This window comes from Scyliorhinus torazame, chromosome 3 (genome assembly GCF_047496885.1).
Source record: "Scyliorhinus torazame isolate Kashiwa2021f chromosome 3, sScyTor2.1, whole genome shotgun sequence".
In the NCBI taxonomy this organism is placed as follows: domain Eukaryota; kingdom Metazoa; phylum Chordata; class Chondrichthyes; order Carcharhiniformes; family Scyliorhinidae; genus Scyliorhinus; species Scyliorhinus torazame.
The window spans coordinates 1,722,433-1,749,287 of record NC_092709.1 but is presented as its reverse complement, the minus strand read 5'-3'; the positions used below and the strand labels follow the sequence as shown (position 1 = coordinate 1,749,287).

The 26,855-nt window shown below is 50.3% G+C and overlaps 2 protein-coding genes across 4 annotated transcripts in view; one reads left to right on the top strand and one right to left on the bottom strand.

Annotated features, from left to right (window-relative positions):
* Positions 1-26,855, bottom strand: part of LOC140408242 (polycomb group RING finger protein 3) — a 942,343-nt gene that overhangs the window by 276,402 nt on the left and 639,086 nt on the right. The gene's annotated exons all lie outside the window — the stretch shown is intronic.
* Positions 1-26,855, top strand: part of LOC140408241 (complexin-1) — a 415,332-nt gene that overhangs the window by 164,641 nt on the left and 223,836 nt on the right. The window contains exon 2 of the mRNA XM_072495179.1: positions 3,397-3,510. Coding sequence (XP_072351280.1) covers positions 3,480-3,510 — 31 coding nt within the window. The 5' untranslated portion in view covers positions 3,397-3,479. The remainder of the gene's footprint in view (positions 1-3,396; positions 3,511-26,855) is intronic.

The window sequence follows — 26,855 nt, the reverse complement described above, 5'->3', positions numbered from 1 at the left end:
CCTAGCCCCCTAAGGTTGGGGCTCGGCCCCCAAACATGCGGAGCATTCCGCACCTTTGGGGCGGCGCGATGCCCGTCTGATTTGCGCCGTTTTGGGCGCCAGTCGGCGGACATCGCGCTGTTTCCGGAGAATTTCGCCCCAGATACCAGCGAACTTGCTGCAGCATCGGGCCCAGCTTGGTCCTTCCTGTTGGATGTGGCTCAGTTTCATGTTGGAAGTTTTTATTAAATTCAACTTGAAAAGAACATTTGTTGTGTTCTTGAAGATTTCAGAACAGCCTCATAATTTCCACATGACAGGACAAAGCAGCTGCTTAATTAGCAACCCTTCCATAAACATTCACTCCCTCCACCACCGCTGAACGGTTGCAGCCGTGTGCACCATCTGTCACCACACCCTCGGCAAACGTTCGGACAATTCCAGCCCCACTTGACCCGGACTCAGAACAAATGTGAAATTAGATGTTATTTGAAAATACCTGAGGTCCTTGGCTGAGCCAATAAACTGCAGCCACCAGGTTTGTAAAATTAATACAAGTAACCTTTTAATTATGTACAGTAATATAATTAAACTGACAGAATTGTAACTATCTAATACCCCTTTCCAACTCACCTCACTCTACACACACATAGACACACACAGACAGATGCACACACACACACACACTGACAAACACACACACACACATAGACACACACAGACAAGTACACACACACAGACACACAGACGCCCACACACAGACACCCACACACACAGAGAGACAGACACAAACACAGACACATAGACACAGACGCAGACACACACACAGCCACGTAGACACAGATGCAGACACACACAGACACAGACAAACAGACAGACACACACACACAGACACACTCAGACACACACACACATACAGACAGACACACACAAAGACACACACACACACAGATACACACACACAGACAAACACACAGATACACACACACACAGACATACACACAGACACACACACAGACACACACACAGATACACACACACACAGACATACACACACAGACACACACAGATACACACACACAAAGACACACACACAAAGACACACACACACAGACACACACACACACACAGATACACACACACACAGATGCACACACACACAGACATACACACACAGACACAGATACACACACACACAGACATACACACACACACACACAGATACACACACACACAGATACACACACACACAGACATACACACACAGATATACACACACACAGACATACACACAAAGACACACACACAGACACACACACACAGATACACACACACACAGACATACACACACACAGACACACACACAGATACACACACACACACAGACATACACACACAGACACACACAGATACACACACACAAAGACACACACACACAAAGACACACACACACAGACACACACACACACAGATACACACACACACAGATACACACACACACAGACATACACACACACAGACATACACACACAGACACAGATACACACACACACAGACATACACACACACACACACAGATACACACACACACAGATACACACACACACAGACATACACACACAGATACACACACACACAGGCATACACACAAAGACACACACACAGATACACACACACACACACACAAAGACATACTCAGACTCACACAGACACATAGACACAGACACAAAGACACGCAGACCACATAGAGGGAAAGGGTAGTGGAGAGGGAAGGAAAGATGAGAAAGTGAAAACGAGCAAAAATCTCCGATGCCCGATGATGGTTTTTAGTTGAAGTCTTTCAAAATTTCAAGCTTTTGCATCAATGTTTCTTACCTCTAAGCTTGAGAAGGTTTCCTCTGGCAAGGTGTCGACTTTCTCTGTAGATTCAGGATTTCAACGATATAGTAAAGCTGTATCAGACACTCACTGATTTTAGAACAAAATGTCAGTCAGTCTTTTACTTCAGCAGAAGCACGGTAGCTTTGCGGGCAGCACGGTAGCACAGTGGTTAGCACTGTGGCTTCACAGCTCCAGGGTCCCAGGTTCGATTCCGGCTTGGGTCACTGTCTGTGCAGAGTCTGCACATCCTCCCCGTGTGTGCGTGGGTTTCCTCCGGGTGCTCCGGTTTCCTCTCACAGTCCAAAGATGTGCAGGTTAGGTGGATTGGCCATGATAAATTGCCCTTAGTGTCCAAAATTGCCCTTAGTGTTGGGTGGGGTTACTGGGTTATGGGGATAGGGTGGAGGTGTTGACCTTGGGTAGGGTGCTCTTTCCAAGAGCCGGTGCAGACTCGATGGGCCGAATGGCCTCCTTATGCACTGTAAATTCTATGATCTATGAAGAAGAGAGAGAAATAACTCCTCTTCCTTTCAACTTTCAAGGTCTAATCACTTCCGCCCAGCTCTCTCAGAAGCATCCTTCAGGAACCAATCTGTTGTCAGCCAGAACACTGTCCCTGGACAACCCACAGGCTGTCAGTCAGAACACTGTCCCTGGACAACCCACAGGCTGTCAGCCAGAACACTGTCCCTGGACAACCCACAGGCTGTCAGCCAGAACACTGTCCCTGGACAACCCACAGGCTGTCAGCCAGAACACTGTCCCTGGACAACCCATAGGCTGTCAGCCAGAACACTGTCCCTGGACAACCCACAGGCTGTCAGCCAGAACACTGTCCCTGGACAACCCACAGGCTGTCAGTCAGCCAATCGTACCAACTTCCTCCAAAGCTGGTTCTTTAGATTTACCCGGCGTGATGAATCTGATTTCTCCCCTCCAAAAAAAACCAATCCTGGAACACACTGTCTTGATTAGCAAGCTGCCTCAGCTTAAGCCCACTGCTTCAAGGTTTATTCTGATTATGGGCCCACAGACTAAAAATAACAAACCAACAAAAAAAAATGTTAACAAAGAGAACTCAAAAGGAAGGACTTTAACACAACTACAAGACGCACTGCAGGGACTCACCAAGGTTCCTCAGGCAGCACCTTCCAAACCCACGGCACTGCCATCTAGAAGGACAAGAGCAGAAAGCACATGGTTACCCCACCACACGAAAACTCCCCTCCAAGCTACACACCATCCTGACTTGGAAATACATCACCGTACATTCACTGTCGCTGGATCAAAATCCTGGAACTCCCTCTCTATCTGCACAGTGGGTGTATCTACACCACGCAGACTTGCAGCGATTCAAGAAGGAAGCTCATCGCCATCTTCTCAAGGGCAATTAGGGATGGGCAATAAATGTGGGCCTAACCAGCGACATCCACATCCTGTAAATGAATTGAAAAAAAATTCAAATCTACTTAAAAAAACACTGCTTTCAATGTTGGTAAGCGCAGATATTAATAGTTTTGCTGTATCTTTTTTCAGGTTTCCAGTTTCTAAGGACTGTTTCTGTGTAACGTGAATGTAACAACTGAATTTGAAGATACAGAAAAACATCAGAGAAGATCATGGACTTTGTTATGAAACAAGCTCTGGGAGGTAAGTGCGATCATTGGGGAGAAACATGGACCACTTCAGAGTTAACTGGAACATGTGTGCCTGCTGGCAATACACGTGCAAGGGGGAAGAATTGCAGTCAGATTATTTACAAAAGAAGAATAAGTCAAATTTAGGCATGGGATTATCCGTCAAGTATCAACAAAGTCAAAGATAAAAATTAAAGAAAAAAAGAATAAAAATAAGTCATGGAAAAAGCGTAGAAAGGTAATAAATTGCATTCAATAAAACAGAGATTTTATTAATGAGACAATAATGAAGCAGTTGACATGAAAGTATTGTACAAAAACAGTAAAGAGAGCATTCAAAGATGAAGGAACAAAAGAATAAGAAAATAATAAAGGAATTATAAGAAACTGGAATGATTCAAGAAAGTGTCAGAGTTAATTCCCCCAGTGGCCTAATGCCAAATGTTAGCAATGTGAATTGTTGAGCTTTCCTTCTCTATTGTGAACAATGAATAATCAAGGGCATGATATGAATGATAAGGAGTGGATTATGTGAAATAAAGAGGGTGATGGGAGTGATAAGGACATATAGGAAACAAATTATATAATGTGAATAACAAGTATTGTAATATAAGCTGTGCAATGGCCATGTGTGTACGGAGGATGATAGCAAGGAGGAGTGTACGGTGTAGTAAGGAGTCTGATTTGTGTAAGAAGGAGTTTAATATGAGTAATAGGGCATTGTTACTCCTGCTATCTGACATCTCAGTCCTTCTTGCATTGAGTGTCGTCTAGCGATCCCACAGGGACTCCTCTGATCTCCGGTTGTAATTCCAGTGGGAGACTGAAAAGCCACAGTTACAGTGTGACCTGCAGATTATTCCCGTCATCAAGATATTTTGCAGCATTTCACGAAAGGAACAGGGGAAATTGAGAGAATCCCCACTAAGTTTCAGGACATATTTGTCTGTGTTTATAAATTTTCCAAGGATCCACACATTCCCACTCCGTGTAAATCAGCAAAAGCCCACTTCTGGTTTGAGGCTGTTTCCAAACTGTACAGTGAGCTGGATTCTAACTGACAGGCAAAACCCCCACAGTCATCAACAGTCAAGGCAAGTTCAGCCTTGAACCTTCTGCTTCCAGCTCATTCTCAGCTTCAAGTGCATCGTCAGCTAGTCTGTCATCCAAAAATCTATCAGACTGGTTATTGATGCTTTGCATAGCAGAGGCAGAAATCTCATCACGTTCCGTCAGGAGTAACCTTCAACACAGCACTTTCTCCACCTCCTCTCTGGAATACTTATTGACCAAAATTCCCTCCCTCTCCCACCCAGATCCCAATCCTGGGTCGGGCCCTTCCACCTCCTCCGGCTCTGAACTCTGACCCCGGCTGTTCCTGAACCCTGACACCGATCGGACCCTCCTGCCCCCCCCCCCCCCCCCATGCCCCCACCTGACCCCTGATTGGCCACTTCTCTCTGGCCCTGGTCGCTGACCTCTCATCCCAGTTGTATTTCCTTGCCCCCCCCCCTCCCCCACCTCCGGCTCTTACCTGCATTTGGACTTCATCTTCCCTTGGCCATGACTGCTATCCTGCTCTCCATCCCCACTCTGGCCCTGTCCTCAATCCGATTGTCCAGCCCCCTCCCCTAGATCTGACTCCCAATTGGACCCCTCCTGCATCTGGCTCTGACCCCTGACCTCGATCTGACCCCTGACCCCGATCAGACCCCCTGTTCCCTCTGACCCTTGACCCCAATCAGACCCCCTATTCCTGACTGAACTCCCACACGTGGCATTGTAATCAGTGAGATGCCTCTGACGGTGATATCTGGATATCTGGATGATGCCTTTATCTTTGGTCCTGAAGTAATCACGAAGACAACGGTAATTTGGGATTTTGCAGATAGAAATCATGAGGAAATCGTTTTTTACTGATCCAGCAACACAAAATCATCTGGGGCGAGATTCTCCGACCCCCCCGCCGGGTCGGAGAATCGCCGGGGGCTGGCGTGAATCCCGCCCCCGGCGGTTGCCGAATTCTCCGGCACCGGAGATTCGGCGGGGGCGGGAATCGCGCCGCGCCGGTTGGCGGGCCCCCCCCGTGATTCTCCGGCCCGGATGGGCCGTAGTCCCGCTGCTAGAATGCCTGTCCCGCCGGCGTGGATTAAACCACCTACCTTACCGGCGGGACAAGGCGGTGCGGGCGGGCTCCGGGGTCCTGGGGGGGGCATGGGATGATCTGGCCCCGGGGGGTGTCCCCACGGTGGCCTGGCCCGCGATCGGGGCCCACCGATCCACGGGCGGGCCTGTGCTGTGGGGCCACTCTTTTCCTTCCGCCTTCGCCACGGTCTCCACCATGGCGGAGGCGGAAGAGACTCCCTCCACAGCGCATGCGCAGGGATGCCGTGAGCGGCCGCTGACGCTCCCGCGCATGCGCCGCCCGGAGATGTCATTTCCGCGCCAGCTGGCGGGGCGGAAATCAGTCCAGCGCGGGCCTAGCCCCTCAAGGCTAGGGCTGGGCCCCCCAAGATGCGGAGGATTCCGCACCTTTGGGGCGGCGCGATGCCCGACTGATTTGCGCTGTTTTTGGCGCCGGTCGGCGGACATCGCGCCGATACCGGAGAATTTCGCCCCTGGTGTCTATTGGCGAAAATCATTGAAAAAAAACAACTTTTACAATCTCTGCTTGTAAATGGTGAAAAATAATTCAATGTCTGAATCGGGAGAGGGATAAGTATAAATAATTTCAAATTTCAACAGCTTCCCAACACAGAATGGGACAGAGGAACGAGTGAACGACTAAACTCTAAACAAGGATATGTCGGAATTTTAAACTGGTTAATTTTAGTCAGATTTGCTGACAGATTGGAACATGTGGTGAATATTTACAACCTCAAATCTAAGCAGGTTAGACATTATTTCCATTTTGAGAAACCTCTATCATGACCATTTCCACAAGAAACTTCGGAAAGCACTAGTTTTTCAAGTTAAGAAGGCACAGGGAGATGATAAAGAGCATTAATAAATGAACACACAGTTCGAGCTAAATTCAGTAGCCTGGAAAGAGGCGATTGTGATGTGTGACCAACTCTTGGCTGTTCAATATGATACAGGCAGTGAGTCACCAATGTTGAATAGCTGCACACTTCAGCAAGGGGCCGAGAATCAGAAGAGATGTGACTGAGGTAAAGCCATCCTGCCGTACCTGAAAGGGGGGCATTATGTCTGGAACAGGTGCGGGAAGATGTCCTCCAACTGACTCCGGCCTGAAAATCTTGACGCCCGCTCTGGTGGTTATTGTTGGGTTCCTCCAGGGTGACCCAGAGCTGAAGCAGGATTTCAGCATGGCAATGTGTGTGTAACAGTTTGACCCTCACTGTAGGTGTGCTGGACACCTGTACACAGGATCAGCATCATCGTCATGTCATCAGTGGGTGGGCCTTGCTGCCCAGTGGCCACTTTTGATTGGTCCTGATAGCTCCAGTGCAACCGTGACAGCAGACTGCCGCAGAATGGAAGCCAGGACATCAGGCAGTGACCTGCATAATTCTTTGTATATGTTGATATTCCTTTGAGTGGGATGGATCCATTTTTGATTCTGGAATAGGGAAAGCTCCACACCCATAAAACGTACTTCTTGCAGTCAGTGTCATGTTACAACGTGGGGTTGGCTGTAATCCTGCTAAAGCTATTGGCCTGCTCCATCTCTTTCTCTCTGGCTGGACAGAATGTAATATAACTAGCTCTCATTGGGTAGAGAGCCTTTACACAACTCCAGTATCCCGCACTTCCGGGGTGAGAATGACTATCTTCCCCGTGACTCTCGCGGAGAACAAGGGGCGGGGGAACTCTCTTCCCCATTATATAAAATATCAGCAGTAAGGCACCGTCCAAGTTGAGGAAGCCGGTAGGGATCTCCCGGGTAACATACACATTGTTATTGCAAATACACCGAGCCCATTTTACTCAGGGTGGACTTCCCTTGACCTTATTAAAACGACAGTGAACTGTGAGATGCTGTAAATCTCTCCAGCCTGGAAGGAACCAGTCACATAACCATTTTCACCACATTCACCTTGGCTGCCATTGAAAATGCAGTCCTTGCCCTGCTCTGAGATTGCAGTTGTAGTTTGTTAAGAACCCGGCTGATGTTAAATGTACGGGTATTCCTAATTCCAGCAGGGAAGCGTGGGATGACGGTTCCTAAATGTAAAGATGTAAACAAAAGAGAAAATGCTGGAAAATCTCAGCAGGTCTGGCAGCATCTGGAGGGAGCGAACCCCCCCCCAAACGTCATGATTAGACTGTCTACGTTTTGGAAAAAGGCCTTGGGGATGAAGATCGGAATGGACCTAAACAGGAAGAGGAACCTTGGCAGTACGTTCATCTTGATCGTCTGCACTCTCCTCGCCAGGGAGAGTGGGAGTGAGTCCCACCTTTGAAAGTCTCTTCTTACTTCCTCTACCAGGCTGGTCAGGTTCCACTTGTGGATCTGTGTCCAGTCTCTGGCTATTTGGATCCCCAGGTAGCGGAATCTGTTCTGGGCCGTTCAGGAGCCCCTCCAGCCCTGTCCCACCCCCGTTTGGGTTCACTGGGAATGCCTCGCTTTTGCCCAGGTTAAGTTTGTAGCCCGAGAAGGTTCCAAACTCTTTCAGTATTATAGTATTACCATCTTTGCTTTAACTCCTGAAATTCTATACCCAATTGTTATCCACTTCTCTTCCGTAAATGTCTGTCTACAGTGTTGCTTGGCTAATCTACATATCAAAGTCATTAGTTCCTTCACCTCAGCCAATCTGTTTTCCTAACCAATCCCTATTTAAAAATAAAAACAGAAAATACTGGATAAACTGGAGAGAGGAACAGAGTTAACGTTTCAAGTCCATATGACACTTCTGTAGAACAGAAAAGGGCTCGAAATGTGATGAATGGTAGACTTGGTGAGGGGGTGGTGCAGTTTGGAAAGTTAGGTCAGAGTTAAGGAGAGATTGACAATGATGTAATAGACATCAGACAAAGGGGCTGTTAATGATGACATTAGAGATGGAAGAGTGTTAATACTGGCAAAGAGAGGAGAATGTGTTAGCAGAGGTTAGTGCTCAGTGAGGACAAAACTGAACAACCAGGGACAGTGGCCATGTGGGGGAGGGGTGGGTCCGTGTTGAGACAGACCGGGGATCCAGAAAACAGGAAACAAAAAGGAGGGTCAAGATGGAGGGAAAAGTTCATGATCTAAAGTTGTTGAAATCAATATTGAGTCCAGAAGCCTAACCTGGAACAATGCAGCAGGGTCAGGACAGACATGTGGACATGAGAGCAAGATGCTGGGTTAAATTGGCAAGGAACAGGAAGTTCGGGATCATGCTTGTGGATGAAGCAAAGGATATCCGTAAAGCGGCCACCCAGCCTGTGTTTAGTCTCCCAGTGTAGAGGAGACTGCATTGGCACCAGTGAACACAGTCAGCCAAATTGGAGGAGGTGCAAGTGAAACCTTGCTTCGCCTGGAGGGAGTGTTTGGAGCCTTGAACAGTGAAGAAGTAATGAAGTAGGTGCTGCACCTTCTGCAATTGCAAGGGAAAGTACCGTGGGAAGGGGATGATGGGCTGGGGGTAATGAAGGAGTGGACCAGGTGTCAGAGGGAGCGGTCCCTGCAGAATGCTGACTGGGGTGGGGGGGGGGGGGGGGGCATGAGGGGACGATGTGTTTAGTGGGGGCATCATGTTAGAGTTGGTGGAAATGATCCTTTAAATGCCGAGGCTGGTGGGGTGAAAAGTGAGCACAATAAGGACCCTGTCATGGTTCTGGGAGGGAGGGAAGGGGTGAGAGCTGAGGTATTGGAAATGGGTCGGACATGTTGAGAGACCTGCCAACCACGGTGGGGGAACCTCGATTGAGGAAAAAGGCAAACATGCCAGAAATGCTATTTCGAAGGTGGCAGATTCAGTGGAGATGGAGAAACTGGGAGAATGGGATGATTTCCTGACGGGAAGCGGGATGTGAGGAGCTGTAGTCAAGGTGGCTGTGGGAGTCGGTGCGTTTGTAATGAATATGTTGGTCAGTCTATCACCAGAAATGGAAACAGAGGATAAGGAAAGGACGTGTGTCTGAGGTGGACCATGTGAAGGTGCGAGAGGGCTGGAAATTAAAGCAAAGTTGATAATTTTTCCAGGTCCTGATGGGTTCTTGAAGCAGGACTAAAATAGTCATCGTTGTAACAGAAAAAGAGAGGGTCCGAGTAAGACTGGAACAAGGAATATTCCTAATACCTCACAAAAGTACTGACCTAATTGAGGCCCTTGCGGGTACCCATAGCTACACCTTTTATTGGCAGGAAGTGAGGCAAGTCAAAGGGGAAACTGTTCAGTAAGTGCCTGAGTTCAGCCAGGTGGAGGAGAGTGGTCGACGGGGAGTGTTCAGGCTGCTGCTCGAGGAAGAAATGGAGAGTGCGGGGTCCCCCTGGTGGGGGGATGGTGGTGCAGAGGGTTTAGACAGCCACAGTGAACAGGAGATGGAGGTGTTTATGGCCTGTGGAAATTGTGGGTATGACATTGGGCATTGGAGGAATCACGGAAGAGGAGGAAACAGACTGGACAAGGGGAATGAGACTGGAGCGTGATAGGAAGAAATGAGTTGGGTGGGATATGAACAGGCTGATAGGACAGGTCGACTGGGACAGTCCTGTTTGGGGATTTGGGGAAGTGGATAGAAGTGGGCTGTCCAGGATTGGGATCAATGAGGTTGGAAGCTGTGGAGGGAAGACGTCCAGAGGAGATGAGGCCAGTGATAGTCCTGGAAACAATGGCTTGATGTTCAGTGGTGGGGTCATGGTCCAGAGGGAGGTAGGAAGAAGTATCTGAGAGTTGGCGCTCAGCCTCTGCGAGGTAGAGGTCAATACGCCCGACAACAACAACATCACCCTTGTCGCCAGTTTTGATCACATGGTCAGGGGTGAACTTGAGCAAACGGAGTGCAGCACGTTCAGAAGGAAACGGGGGAGTGCGTGAGGGTGCAGAGAAACTGAGCAATAGACCTGAGGATTGAGAACAGTTTAAAATTCAGCAAAGGCAGACCAAAGGGTTGATTAAGAAGAGAAAATACGATATGAAAGTAAACTAGCGGGGAACATAAAATTGATGGTAAAAGTTTCTATAGGTATGTAAAGTGAAAAAGATTGATAAAAACAAATGTAGGTCCCTTACAGTCAGAAACGGGGGAATTCATAACAGGAAAAAAGAAATGGCTGAGGAACTAAATTCGCACTTTGCTTCTGTCTTCACAAAGGAAGACATGAATAATGTACCAGAAGTTCTGAGAAACAGAAGTTTTAGTGAGGAGCTGAAGGAAATTAGTATTCGTAGAGAAATGGTTTTGGGGAAATTAATGGGATTGAAGATGGATAAATCTCCAGGGCCGGATAATCTTCATCCCAGAGTACTTTAGGAAGTGGTCCTAGAAATAGTAGATCCATTGGCGATCATTTTCCAAAATTCTTTGGACTCTGGAATGGTTCCTATAGATTGGAGGGTAGCGAATGTAACCCTGCGATTCAAAAAGGGAGGTAGAGAGAAAACAGGGAACTATAGACCAGTGAGCCTAACATCGGTAGTCGGGAAGTTACTGGAGTCCATTATCAAGGATTTCAGAGCACAGCAATTGGAAAGCAGCGGTGTAATCAGATAAAGTCAGTGTGGATTTACGAAAGGGAGATCATACTTGACAAATCCACTGGAATTCTTTGAAGATGTAACTAATAGAGTTGATCAGGGAGAACTGGTGGATGTGGCTTATTTATACTTTCAGAAGGCATTGGACAAGATCTCACAAAGCACATTATTATTTAAAGTTAAATCGCATGGGATTGTGGGTTGTAGCTTGAGATGGATAGAAAACTGGTTAGCAGACAGGAAACAAAAAGTGAGAATAAATAGTTTTTTTTCTGATTGGCAGGTAGTGACTAGTGGGGTAATGCATGGAACTGTGCTAGGACCCCCAACTGTTCACATTATATATTAATGATTTGGACGAGGGAACTAAATGTACTATCTGCAGATTTTCAGAAGATACAAAGTTGGGTGGGAGGGTGAGCTGTGAGGAGGATGCAGAGATGCTTCAGGATTTGGACAGGCTGGGTGAGTGGGCACATGCATGGCAGAGGCAGTATAATGTGGATAAATGTGAGGTTATCCGCTTCGGTAGCAAAAAGAGGAAGGCAGATTATTATTTGAATGGGTGTAATTTTACATTAATGATCTGGAAGAAGGAACTGAAGGCACTGTTGCTATGTTTGCACACAATACAAAGATCTGCAGAGGGACAGGTGGTCTTGAGGAAGCAAGGGGGCTGCAGAAGGACTTGGACAGGCTAGGAGAGTGGACAATGAGGCGGCAAATTAAGCACAATGTGGGAAAAGTGTGAGGTTAGTAAGTGTAAGGCAGGAATTCAGGGAGCTAGGGTGGAAACTTAGATCTAGAACAGAGTTATTATCTCTGGGTTGTTACCCGTGCCACGTGATAGCGAGATGAGGAATAGGGAAAGAGAAGAGTTGAACGCGTGGCTACTGGGATGGTGCAGGAGGGAGGGTTTCAGATTTCTGGATAACTGGGGCTCATTCTGGGGTCGGTGGGACCTCTACAAACGGGATGGTCAACACCTGGACCAGAGGGGTACCAATATCCTGGGGGGGAATTTGCTAATGCTCTTCGGGAGGGTTTAAACTAGTTCAGCAGGGGCTTGGGAACCTGAATTGTAGCTCCAGTATACAGGAGGTTGAGAGTAGTGAGGTCATGAGTAAGGTTTCACAGTTGCAGGAGTGTACCGGCAGGCAGGAAGGTGGTTTAAAGTGTGTCTTCTTTAATGCCTGGACATCCGGAATAAGGTGGGTGAACTTGCGGCATGCATTGGTACCTGGGACTTCGATGTTGTGGCCATTTCGGAGACATGGATAGAGCAGGGACAGGAATGGTTGTTGCAGGTGCCGGTGTTAGATATTTCAGTAAGCTCAGGGAAGGTGGTAAAAGAGGGGGAGGCGTGGCATTGTTAGTCAAGGACAGTATTACGGTGGCAGAAAGGACGTTTGATGAGGACTCGTCAATTGAGGTAGTATGGGCTGAGGTTAGAACCAGGAAAGGAAAGGTCACCCTGTTAGGGGTTTTCTATAGGCCTCCGAAAAGTTCCAGAGGTGTAGAGGAAAGGATTGCAAAGATGATTCTGGATAGGAGCGAAAGCAACAGGGTAGTTGTTATGGGGGACTTTTGTAGCGCACAATGACTTACGCGAGACGAGAAGTGATGAAGTCTATCTAGGCTTTATTAAGCGAGACTTGTTCCCCAGCAGCTCAGTAACAGAATGAGGCTGCGGGGAGAACTCGAGCTCTTATACTCCGCCTTCAGGGCGGAACCAGAAGTCGGCAGATCCAACCGGGACCCGGGACCTGTCAGCCAATAGCCTCTCGGCTTCACAGGTACCATATTACCCCTCATACATACCACCACATTCACCCCTTGTTAAAAAGGAACCCGGCGGGGTGGTGGTTCGCATAGTGGTAGGGGTTTACAAGGCTGGCCCTGGAACAAATTTCGAACTGTGGCTATACATATTTAGCCCAACATTTAGCTATGTACAAGTTTGTCAGAACTATTTACAATAAGGAAAAAAAAATTCTTTTACGACAAAATTCTTGCTTTCTTGGTGTCACGCGGATTCCACGAGTCGAGCGGGCGGTCTGGTCTTCCTCGTCGATCGCCTCAGCCCCAGTGATGGTGCAGGTGCTGGCTCGGGCGCTGTCGTCTCCGGGAGCGTTGCGCTGTTTTTTCCTGTTTTACTCCTGGGCGGGCACGGGAGGAGGACCGATCCCCCCGGGAATGGGGCGGTCATGGGGTGCGCCGGTGGCAGGGAGGGGGTGATCGGTGTTGGGGGTGTGTGTGTGTTTCCGGCGGGTGCCAGGTCCCGCAGGGAGACCGTGTCCAGTCGGCCGTCGGGGTACGCCACGTAGGCGTACTGCGGGTTCGCGTGGAGAAGGTGAACCCTCTCGACCAACGGGTCCGATTTGTGCGCCCGCACATGTTTCCGGAGCAAGCTGGGTCCTGGGGCTGCCAGCCAGGTTGGCAGCGACGTTCCGGAGGAGGACTTCCTAGGGAAGACAAGGAGGCGCTCGTGAGGCGTTTGGTTAGTGGTGGTACACAGCAGCGACCGGATGGAGTGGAGAGCATCCGGGAGGACTTCCTGCCACCGGGAAACTGGGGGATCTCTGGACCGTGGGGCCAGTAGGACAGTCTTCCAGACCGTGCTGTTCTCCCTCTCTACTTGCCCGTTTCCCCGGGGGTTGTAGCTGGTCGTCCTGCTCGAGGCAATGCCCTTGCTGAGCAGGAACTGACGCAGCTCGTCACTCAGGAAGGAGGACCCCCTGTCGCTATGGATGTAGGCGGGGAAACCGAACAGTGTAAAGATGGTGCCCAGGGCTTTAATGACCGTGGCCGCTGTCATGTCGGGGCAGGGAATGGCAAAGGGGAAATGGGAGTACTCGTCCACCACGTTTAGGAAGTATGCGTTGCGGTCGGTGGAGGGGCGGGGCCCTTTGAAATCCAAACTGAGGCGTTCAAAGGGGCGGGAAGCCTTGATCAGGTGCGCTCGATCCGGCCTGAAAAAGTGCGGTTTGCACTCTGCGCAGATGTGGCAGTTCCTGGTGACTGTACGGACCTCCTCAACAGTGTAGGGGAGGTTGCGGGACTTTACGAAATGGTAGAATCGAGTGACCCCCGGGTGGCAGAGGTCCTCGTGGAGGGCTTGGAGGCGGTCTATTTGTGCGTTGGCACATGTGCCGCGAGATAGGGCATCGGACGGCTCGTTCAGCTTTCCGGGACGATACAAGATCTCATAGTTATAGGTGGAGAGCTCGATCCTCCACCTTAAGATCTTGTCATTCTTAATTTTGCCCCGCTGTGCATTATCGAACATAAAGGCTACTGACCGTTGGTCGGTGAGGAGAGTGAATCTCCTGCCGGCCAGGTAATGCCTCCAATGTCGCACAGCTTCCACTATGGCTTGGGCTTCCTTTTCCACTGAGGAGTGGTGGATTTCTGAGGCGTGGAGGGTCCGGGAGAAAAAGGCCACGGGTCTGCCCGCTTGGTTAAGAGTGGCCGCCAGAGCTACATCGAATGCGTCGCTCTCGACCTGGAAGGGGAGGGACTCATCGATGGTGTGCATCGTGGCCTTTGCGATATCCGCTTTGATGCGGCTGAAGGCCTGGCGGGCTTCTGTCGACAGGGGGAAGGTAGTGGACTGTATTAGCGGGCGGGCCTTGTCTGCGTACTGGGGGACCCACTGGGCGTAATATGAAAAGAAGCCCAGGCAACGTTTCAGGGCTTTGGAGCAGTGGGGGAGGGGAAATTCCATAAGGGGGCGCATGCGTTCGGGGTCGGGGCCTATCACTCCATTGCGCACTACGTATCCCAGGATGGCCAAACGGTTTGTGCTAAAAGCGCATTTTTCCTCGTTATATGTGATGTTCAGGGCGTTAGCGGTCTGGAGGAACTTTTGGAGGTTGGCGTCGTGGTCCTGCTGATCGTGGCAGCAGATGGTTACGTTGTCGAGATACGGGAACGTGGCCTGCAACCCGTGCTGGTCAACCATTCGGTCCATCTCCCGTTGGAAGACTGAGACCCCGTTCGTGATGCCAAATGGGACCCTTAGGAAATGGTATAGCCGCCCGTCTGCTTCGAAGGCACTGTACTTGCGGTCACCTGGGCGGATGGGGAGCTGGTGGTATGCGGACTTGAGGTCCACGGTGGAAAAGACCTTATACTGGGCAATCCGATTGACCATGTCGGATTGACCATGAGCGAAAGTAACAGGGTAGTTATTATGGGAGACTTTAACTTTCCAAATATTGACTGGAAAAGATATAGTTCGAGTACAATAGATGGGTCGTTTTTTGTACAGTGTGTGCAGGAGGGTTTCCTGAAACAATATGTTGACAGGCCAACAAGAGGCGAGGCCACGTTGGATTTGGTTTTGGGTAATGAACCAGGCCAGGTGTTGGATTTGGAGGTAGGAGAGCACTTTGGGGACAGTGACCACAATTCGGTGACGTTTACGTTAATGATGGAAAGGGATAAGTATACACCGCAGGGCAAGAGTTATAGCTGGGGGAAGGGCAATTATGATGCCATTAGACGTGACTTGGGGGGGATAAGGTGGAGAAGTAGGCTGCAAGTGTTGGGCACACTGGATAAGTGGGGCTTGTTCAAGGATCAGCTACTGCGTGTTCTTGATAAGTATGTACCGGTCAGACAGGGAGGAAGGCGTCGAGCGAGGGAACCGTGGTTTACCAGGGAAGTGGAATCTCTTGTTAAGAGGAAGAAGGAGGCCTATGTGAAGATGAAGTGTGAAGTTTCGGTTGGGGCGATGGATAGTTACAAGGTAGCGAGAAAGGATCTAAAGAGAGAGCTAAGACGAGCAAGGAGGGGACATGAGAAGTATTTGGCAGGAAGGATCAAGGAAAACCCGAAAGCTTTCTATAGGTATGTCAGGAATAAGCGAATGACTAGGGAAAGAGTAGGACCAGTCAAGGACAGGGATGGGAAATTGTGTGTGGAGACTGAAGAGATAGGCGAGATACTAAATGAATATTTTTCGTCAGTATTCACTCAGGAAAAAGATAATGTTGTGGAGGAGAATGCTGAGTCCCAGGCTAATAGAATAGATGGCATTGAGGTACGTAGGGAAGAGGTGTTGGCAATTCTGGACAGGCTGAAAATAGATAAGTCCCCGGGACCTGATGGGATTTATCCTAGGATTCTATGGGAGGCCAGGGAAGAGATTGCTGGACCTTTGGCTTTGATTTTTATGTCATCATTGGCTACAGGAATAGTGCCAGAGGACTGGAGGACAGCAAATGTGGTCCCTTTGTTCAAAAAGGGGAGCAGAGACAACCCCGGCAACTATAGACCGGTGAGCCTCACGTCTGTAGTGGGTAAAGTCTTGGAGGGGATTATAAGGGACAAGATTTATAATCATCTAGATAGGAATGATATGATCAGGGATAGTCAGCATGGCTTTGTGAAGGGTAGGTCATGCCTCACAAACCTTATTGAGTTCTTTGAGAAGGTGACTGAACAGGTAGACGAGGGTAGAGCAGTTGATGTGGTGTATATGGATTTCAGCAAAGCGTTTGATAAGGTTCCCCACGGTAGGCTATTGCAAAAAATACGGAGGCTGGGGATTGAGGGCGATTTAGAGATGTGGATCAGAAATTGGCTAGCTGAAAGAAGACAGAGGGTGGTGGTTGATGGGAAATGTTCAGAATGGAGTACAGTCACAAGTGGAGTACCACAAGGATCTGTTCTGGGGCCGTTGCTGTTTGTCATTTTTATCAATGACCTAGAGGAAGGCACAGAAGGGTGGGTGAGTAAATTTGCAGATGATACTAAAGTCGGTGGTGTTGTCGATAGTGTGGAAGGATGTAGCAGGTTACAGAGGGATATAGATAAGCTGCAGAGCTGGGCTGAGAGGTGGCAAATGGAGTTTAATGTAGAGAAGTGTGAGGTGATTCACTTTGGAAGGAATAACAGGAATGCGGAATATTTGGCTAATGGTAAAGTTCTTGAAAGTGTGGCTGAGCAGAGGGATCTAGGTGTCCATGTACATAGATCCCTGAAAGTTGCCACCCAGGTTGATAGGGTTGTGAAGAAGGCCTATGGAGTGTTGGCCTTTATTGGTAGAGGGATTGAGTTCCGGAGTCGAGAGGTCATGTTGCAGCTGTACAGAACTCTGGTCCGGCCGCATTTGGAGTATTGCGTACAGTTCTGGTCACCGCATTATAGGAAGGACGTGGAGGCTTTGGAGCGGGTGCAGAGGAGATTTACCAGGATGTTGCCTGGTATGGAGGGAAAATGTTATGAGGAAAGGCTGACGGACTTGAGGTTGTTTTCGTTGGAGAGAAGAAGGCTAAGAGGAGACTTAATAGAGGCATACAAAATGATCAGGGGGTTGGATAGGGTGGACAGTGAGAGCCTTCTCCCGCGGATGGATATGGCTGGCACGAGGGGACATAACTTTAAACTGAGGGGTAATAGATATAGGACAGAGGTCAGAGGTAGGTTCTTTACGCAAAGAGTAGTGAGGCCGTGGAATGCCCTACCTGCTACAGTAGTGAACTCGCCAACATTGAGGGCATTTAAAAGTTTATTGGATAAACATATGGATGATAATGGCATAGTGTAGGTTAGATGGCTTTTGTTTCGGTGCAACATCGTGGGCCGAAGGGCCTGTACTGCGCTGTATTGTTCTATGTTCTATGTTCTAAGTAGGGTTAAGGTGAATACTGAGGGAAGCAGGGGAGGAAATTGCTGGGGCCTTGACTGACAACTTTGTATCCTCATTGTCTACAGGTGACTGGGGAATATCTAATGTGGTACCGCTGTTTAAGAAAGGTAGCAGGGATAATCCAGGAAACTATACGCCGGTGAGCCTCACGTCGGTAGTCGGTAACTTATTGGAGAGAATTCTCAGGGACAGGATTTATACCCATTGGAAACAAATGGACTCATTAGCGATAGGCAGCATGGTTTTGTGAAGGGGAGGTCGTGCCTCACTAACTTGATTGAGTTTTTTGAGGAGGTGACAAAGATGATTGATGAGGGGAGGGCGGTGGATGTTGTTTACATGGACTTCAGTAAAGCCTTTGACAAGGTGCCTCATGACAGACTGGTACAAAAGGTGAAGTCACACGGGATCAGAGGTGAGGTGGTCAGGTGGATACAGAACTGGCTCGGTCACAGAAGGCAAAGGGTAGCAGTAGAAGGGTGCTTTTCTGAATGGAAGGTTGTGACTCGTGATGTCCCACAGGGATCATAAGAACATAAGAACTAGGAGCAGGAGTAGGCCATCTGGCCCCTCGAGCCTGCTCCACCATTCAATGAGATCATGGCTGATCTTTTGTGGACTCAGCTCCACTTTCCGGCCCGAACACCATAACCCTTAATGAAATGAAATGAAATGAAAATTGCTTATTGTCACAAGTAGGCTTCATATGAAGTTACTGTGAAAAGCCCCTAGTCGCCACATTCCGGCGCCTGTTCGGGGAGGCTGGTACGGGAATTGAACCGTGCTGCTGGCCTGCCTTGGTCTGTTTTCAAAGCCAGTGATTTAGACCTGAGCTAAACCAGCCCCTTTATTCTTCAAAAAACGATCTATTTTTATCTTAAAAACATTTAACGAAGGAGCCTCTACTGCTTCACTGGGCAAGGAATTCCATAGATTCACAACCCTTTGGGTGAAGAAGTTCCTCCTAAACTCAGTCCTAAATCTACTTCCCCTTATTTTGAGGCTATGCACCCTAGTTCTGCTTTCACCTGCCAGTGGAAACAACCTGCCCGCATCTATCCTATCTATTCCCTTCATAATCTTATATGTTTCTATAAGATCCCCCCTCATCCTTCTAAATTCCAACGAGTACAGTCCCAGTCTACTCAACCTCTCCTCATAATCCAACCCCTTCAGCTCTGGGATTAACCTAGCGAATCTCCTCTGCACACCCTCCAGTGCCAGTACGTCCTTTCTCAAGTAAGGAGACCACAACTGAACACAATACTCCAGGTGTGGCCTCACTAACACCTTATACAATTGCAGCAGAACCTCCCTAGTCTTAAACTCCATCCCTCTAGCAATGAAGGACAAAATTCCATTTGCCTTCTTAATCACCTGAAAACCAACTTTTTGCGACTCATGCACTAGCACACCCAGGTCTCTCTGCACAGCAGCATGTTTTAATATTTTATCATTTAAATAATAATCCCTTTTGCTGTTATTCCTATCAAAATGGATAACCTCACATTTGTCAACATTGTATTCCATCTGCCAGACCCTAGCCCATTCACTTGGCCTATCCAAATCCCTCTGCAGACTTCCAGTATCCTCTGCACTTTTTGCTTTACCACTTATCTTAGTGTCGTCTGCAAACTTGGACACATTGCCCTTGGTCCCCAACTCCAAATCATCTATGTAAATTGTGAACAGTTGTGGGCCCAACACTGATCCCTGAGGGACACCACTAGCTACTGATTGCCAACCAGAGAAACACCCATTAATCCCCACTCTTTGCATTCTATTAATTAACCAGTCCTCTATCCATGCTACTACTTTCCCCTTAATGCCATGCATCTTTATCTTATGCAGCAACCTTTTGTGTGGCACCTTGTCAAAGGCTTTCTGGAAATCCAGATATACCACATCCATTGGCTCCCCGTTTTCTACCGCACTGGTAATGTCCTCAAAAAATTCCACTAAATTAGTGCTGGGGCCTCTGTTGTTTGTAGTATGCATAAACTATTTGATGGAACATGTAGCTAGTCTGATCAGTAAGTTCACGGATGACATCAAGGTTGGTGGAGTGGCAGATAGTTTTAGGGATTGTCAGAGGATACAGTAGGACATCGATAGGTTGGAGACTTGGGCAGAGAAATGGTAAATGGAGATTAATCCAGCCAAATGTGAGGTAATGCATTTTGGTAGGTCTAACATAAAGGGGTAATATACAGTAAATGTCAAAACTCTTAGGAATATAGTAAGAGAGATCTGGGCGTGCAGGTACACAGATCTTTGAAAGTGGCAACACAAGTGGACAAGGTAGTCAAGAAAGCATACGGAATGCTTGCCTTCATTGGATGGGGCATCGAGTATAAAAACTTGAGGGTGGGGGTAGGGGTGAGGGTGGGGGTGGGGGTGAGGATGGGGTGAGAATCAGGGTGAAGGGTGAGGGTGGGGGTGGAGGTGGGGGTGAGGGTGAGGGTGAGGGTGGGGGTGGGGGTGAGGGTGGGGGTGGGGGTGGAGGTGAGGGTGGGGGTGGGGGTGAAGGTGGGGGTGAAGGTGGGGCTGAGGGTGGGGGTGGGGGTGAGAGTGGGGGTGGGGGTGAGGGTGAGGGTGGGTGTGGGGGTGGGGGTAGCGGGGGTGAGGGTGGGGGTGAGGGTGAGGGTGGGGGTGAGGGTGGGGGTGGGGGCAAGGGTGGGGGTGGGGGTGAGGGTGGGGGTGGGGCTGAGGGTAGTGGGGGTAAGAGTGGGGCTGGCGGTGAGGATGGGTTGAGAATTGGGGTGGGGGTGAGGGTGGGGGTGAGGGTGAGGGTGGGGTTGGGGGTGGGGATGGGGGTGAGGGTGGAGGAAGTGGTGAATGTGGGGGTGAGGGTGGGGGTGGGGGTGAGGGTTGGGGTGGGGGTGAGTGTGGGGGTGGGTTTCCGCCGGTCACGTTTTCTTATTTTGTCAATTACTTTAATTGTGTACCCACTGGCTCTCGACCCTCCCACCAATGGGAACAGTTCCTCCTTGTCCACTCTGTCCAAACCCTCATGATTTTGAGCACCTCTTTCAAATCTCCTCTCCGCCTTCTCTTCGCCAAGGAAAACAATCCCAACATCTCCAATATATCTTCCTCCCTGGAGCCATTCCCATGAATCATCTCTGCACTCTCTCCAATGTCTTCATATCTTTTGTGATAAATGTTGAAATTGTTCTATATTATATGTTATATTTGTGGCAGTAATGTTATTAAAAACCCTGGATTAAAATACATACAGGCAGTGTGTCCACTAAAGCTGTAATTAACGTGTCATAAAGGGTGCGGTAATGATGATTTTAATCATTTACTTGATTACAGAGAGATGGCTGATGGGATATTGTTTTATTGCTGAACAGCAGATAATTTATGAAGGATTGTATGTACTCCTAGCTAAGCAGATCATGTGACATCTTAGTGGGATACAGATAATGTCATTAATGGGAGGAGCCAGGTCTGTCTGCAGTTTGCAGTTTTGCCAGATGCTGTTAGGTTGAGCAGAAGGGTCTGACAAGACAGAAGGATTTTCAGGTTGTTCCTGAAGAGTCTCTCTCTCCAAAGTTCTGCACAGATAAGCAAGTAACCTGTTTTGTTAACTTTATTTATAAGTGGCATTTGAACTGCATTGGGTTGCTTAATTGGAATTAGTATCAGGTATATATAGTAAGTTTTTTTTTTTCCCTTTTATTTAAGACCTGTTTAACTGTTCATTGTAAAGATATTTCTTTGATGTTAAGATGGTTACTTCTGTGTTTAAATTAAAGTTTGCTTTAAAATAAAGAAACCTATTGGTCAGAGTGATCACTACTGGGGTGAAGCATCCGTTCCCCATGGTTTTATAATCGAAAAAATGTTGATTCTCAGCGGGTATCCTGGGGTCTGGTCCGGTTTCCGAACTCTGTCCTTAAGTGTGGCGCCCAGAACTGGATACAATACTCCAGCTGAGGATGAGCAAGTGTGCTATATGAATTTAGCATCACCTCTTCATTCTTACACACTCTGCCCCTAACTGAGCTCTTAACCTGTCCTGCCACATTCAATGATTTACGTACATTTACGCCCAGGTCCCTCTGCTACTGAACCCACTTTACAATTGTGCCGTTTATTTTATATTCTTAATATTTCCCTACATTGAAATTCATCTGCTACTTGTCCGCCCATTCCACAGATTTATCCATGGCCTTTGGAAGTTCCACACTGTCCTTTTCACTGTTCACAAGGCTTCCAAGTTTCCAAGTGCAAATTTTGAAATTGTTCGCTGGACACCAGGGTGATTAATACATAAGGAAAAGCAAGGTTCCCATCGCAGACCCCTGGGGAACACCATTATAAATGTTCCTCCAGCCTGAAAAACATCCATTTACCATTACTCCACATCCTGTCACCCAGCCAATTTAATTTCCTTGCTGTTTCTGTCCTTTTCCTAGTTATAACATTTCTCACAAGTCAGTTGCGCGGCACTATATCAAATGCCTTTCGGAAGTCGGTATACATCAAATCAACAGCACTGCCCACAGCAACAGCACTGCCCACTGCAACAGCACTGCCCCCATCAACAGCACTGCCCACAGCAACAGCACTGCCCACAGCAACAGCACTGCCCACAGCAACAGCACTGCCCACATCAACAGGACTGCCCACATCAACAGCACTGCCCACAGCAACAGCACTGCCCACATCAACAGCACTGCCCACATCAACAGCACTGCCCACAGCAACAGCACTGCCCACATCAACAGCACTGCCCACATCAACAGCACTGCCCACAGCAACAGCACTGCCCACATCAACAGCACTGCCCCCATCAACAGCACTGCCCCCATCAACAGCACTGCCCACATCAACAGCACTGCCCCCATCAACAGCACTGCCCACAGCAACAGCACTGCCCACATCAACAGCACTGCCCACATCAACAGCACTGCCCCCATCAACAGCACTGCCCCCATCAACAGCACTGCCCCCATCAACAGCACTGCCCCCATCAACAGCACTGCCCCCATCAACAGCACTGCCCACAGCAACAGCACTGCCCACAGCAACAGCACTGCCCACAGCAACAGCACTGCCCACATCAACAGCACTGCCCACATCAACAGCACTGCCCCCATCAACAGCACTGCCCCCATCAACAGCACTGCCCACAGCAACAGCACTGCCCCCATCAACAGGACTGACCCCATCAACAGCACTGCCCACAGCAACAGCACTGCCCCCATCAACAGCACTGCCAACATCAACAGCACTGCCCACAGCAACAGCACTGCCCCCATCAACAGCACTGCCCCCATCAACAGCACTGCCCACAGCAACAGCACTGCCCACAGCAACAGCACTGCCCCCATCAACAGCACTGCCAACATCAACAGCACTGCCAACATCAACAGCACTGCCCCCATCAACAGCACTGCCCACAGCAACAGCACTGCCCCCATCAACAGCACTGCCCACATCAACAGCACTGCCCCCATCAACAGCACTGCCCACAGCAACAGCACTGCCCACAGCAACAGCACTGCCCACAGCAACAGCACTGCCCACATCAACAGCACTGCCAACATCAACAGCACTGCCCACATCAACAGCACTGCCCCCATCAACAGCACTGCCCACATCAACAGCACTGCCCCCATCAACAGCACTGCCCCCATCAACAGCACTGCCAACATCAACAGCACTGCCCACAGCAACAGCACTGCCCACAGCAACAGCACTGCCCACAGCAACAGCACTGCCCACATCAACAGCACTGCCCCCATCAACAGCACTGCCCACAGCAACAGCACTGCCCACAGCAACAGCACTGCCCACAGCAACAGCACTGCCCCCATCAACAGCACTGCCCACATCAACAGCACTGCCCACAGCAACAGCACTGCCCACATCAACAGCACTGCCCACAGCAACAGCACTGCCCACAGCAACAGCACTGCCCACAGCAACAGCACTGCCAACATCAACAGCACTGCCCCCATCAGCACTGCCCACAGCAACAGCACTGCCCACATCAACAGCACTGCCCCCATCAACAGCACTGCCCCCATCAACAGCACTGCCCACAGCAACAGCACTGCCAACATCAACAGCACTGCCCCCATCAGCACTGCCCACAGCAACAGCACTGCCAACATCAACAGCACTGCCTACAGCAACAGCACTGCCCCCACCAACAGCACTGCCAACATCAACAGCACTGCCCACAGCAACAGCACTGCCCACAGCAACAGCACTGCCCACTGCAACAGCACTGCCCACAGCAACAGCACTGCCCACTGCAACAGCACTGCCAACATCAACAGCACTGCCCACATCAACAGCACTGCCCACAGCAACAGCACTGCCCACATCAACAGCACTGCCCACAGCAACAGCACTGCCCCCAGCAACAGCACTGCCCACAGCAACAGCACTGCCAACATCAACAGCACTGCCCCCATCAGCACTGCCCACAGCAACAGCACTGCCAACATCAACAGCACTGCCCCCATCAGCACTGCCCACAGCAACAGCACTGCCAACATCAACAGCACTGCCCACAGCAACAGCACTGCCCACATCAACAGCACTGCCCCCACCAACAGCACTGCCAACATCAACAGCACTGCCCACAGCAACAGCACTGCCCACTGCAACAGCACTGCCCACAGCAACAGCACTGCCCACAGCAACAGCACTGCCCACAGCAACAGCACTGCCCACAGCAACAGCACTGCCCACAGCAACAGCACTGCCCACAGCAACAGCACTGCCCACAGCAACAGCACTGCCCACAGCAACAGCACTGCCCACAGCAACAGCACTGCCCCCATCAACAGCACTGCCCCCATCAACAGCACTGCCCCCATCAACAGCACTGCCCACAGCAACAGCACTGCCCCCATCAACAGCACTGCCCCCATCAACAGCACTGCCCACAGCAACAGCACTGCCCACAGCAACAGCACTGCCCACAGCAACAGCACTGCCAACATCAACAGCACTGCCCACAGCAACAGCACTGCCCCCATCAACAGCACTGCCCACAGCAACAGCACTGCCCACAGCAACAGCACTGCCCACAGCAACAGCACTGCCCACAGCAACAGCACTGCCAACATCAACAGCACTGCCCACAGCAACAGCACTGCCCCCATCAACAGCACTGCCCACAGCAACAGCACTGCCCACAGCAACAGCACTGCCCACAGCAACAGCACTGCCCACAGCAACAGCACTGCCCACAGCAACAGCACTGCCCACAGCAACAGCACTGCCCCCATCAACAGCACTGCCCCCATCAACAGCACTGCCCACAGCAACAGCACTGCCCCCATCAACAGCACTGCCCCCATCAACAGCACTGCCCACAGCAACAGCACTGCCCACAGCAACAGCACTGCCCACAGCAACAGCACTGCCAACATCAACAGCACTGCCCACAGCAACAGCACTGCCCCCATCAACAGCACTGCCCACAGCAACAGCACTGCCCACAGCAACAGCACTGCCCACAGCAACAGCACTGCCCACAGCAACAGCACTGCCAACATCAACAGCACTGCCCACAGCAACAGCACTGCCCCCATCAACAGCACTGCCCACAGCAACAGCACTGCCCACAGCAACAGCACTGCCCACAGCAACAGCACTGCCCACAGCAACAGCACTGCCCACATCAACAGCACTGCCCACAGCAACAGCACTGCCCCCATCAACAGCACTGCCCACAGCAACAGCACTGCCCACAGCAACAGCACTGCCCACAGCAACAGCACTGCCCACAGCAACAGCACTGCCCACAGCAACAGCACTGCCCACAGCAACAGCACTGCCCACAGCAACAGCCCTGCCCACAGCAACAGCACTGCCCACAGCAACAGCACTGCCCACAGCAACAGCACTGCCCACAGCAGCAGCACTGCCCACAGCAGCAGCACTGCCCACAGCAGCAGCACTGCCCACAGCAGCAGCACTGCCCACAGCAACAGCACTGCCCACATCAACAGCACTGCCCACAGCAACAGCACTGCCCCCATCAACAGCACTGCCCACATCAACAGCACTGCCCACATCAACAGCACTGCCCACAGCAACAGCACTGCCCACAGCAACAGCACTGCCCACAGCAACAGCACTGCCCACATCAACAGCACTGCCCACAGCAACAGCACTGCCCCCATCAACAGCATTGCCCACATCAACAGCACTGCCCACAGCAACAGCACTGCCCCCATCAACAGCACTGCCCCCATCAACAGCACTGCCAACATCAACAGCACTGCCCACATCAACAGCACTGCCCACAGCAACAGCACTGCCCCCATCAACAGCACTGCCAACATCAACAGCACTGCCCACAGCAACAGCACTGCCCACAGCAACAGCACTGCCCCCATCAACAGCACTGCCCACAGCAACAGCACTGCCCACATCAACAGCACTGCCCACAGCAACAGCACTGCCCACATCAACAGCACTGCCCCCATCAACAGCACTGCCCCCATCAACAGCACTACCCCCACCAACAGCACTGCCCACAGCAACAGCACTGCCCACATCAACAGCACTGCCCACAGCAACAGCACTGCCCACAGCAACAGCACTGCCCACATCAACAGCACTGCCCCCATCAACAGCACTGCCCCCACCAACAGCACTGCCCCCACCAACAGCACTGCCCCCAGCAACAGCACTGCCCCCAGCAACAGCACTGCCCACAGCAACAGCACTGCCCCCATCAACAGCACTGCCCACATCAACAGCACTGCCCCCATCAACAGCACTGCCCCCATCAACAGCACTGCCCACAGCAACAGCACTGCCCACATCAACAGCACTGCCCCCATCAACAGCACTGCCCCCATCAACAGCACTGCCCACAGCAACAGCACTGCCCACAGCAACAGCACTGCCCACAGCAACAGCACTGCCCACATCAACAGCACTGCCCACATCAACAGCACTGCCCACATCAACAGCACTGCCCACATCAACAGCACTGCCCCCATCAACAGCACTGCCCACAGCAACAGCACTGCCAACATCAACAGCACTGCCCACAGCAACAGCACT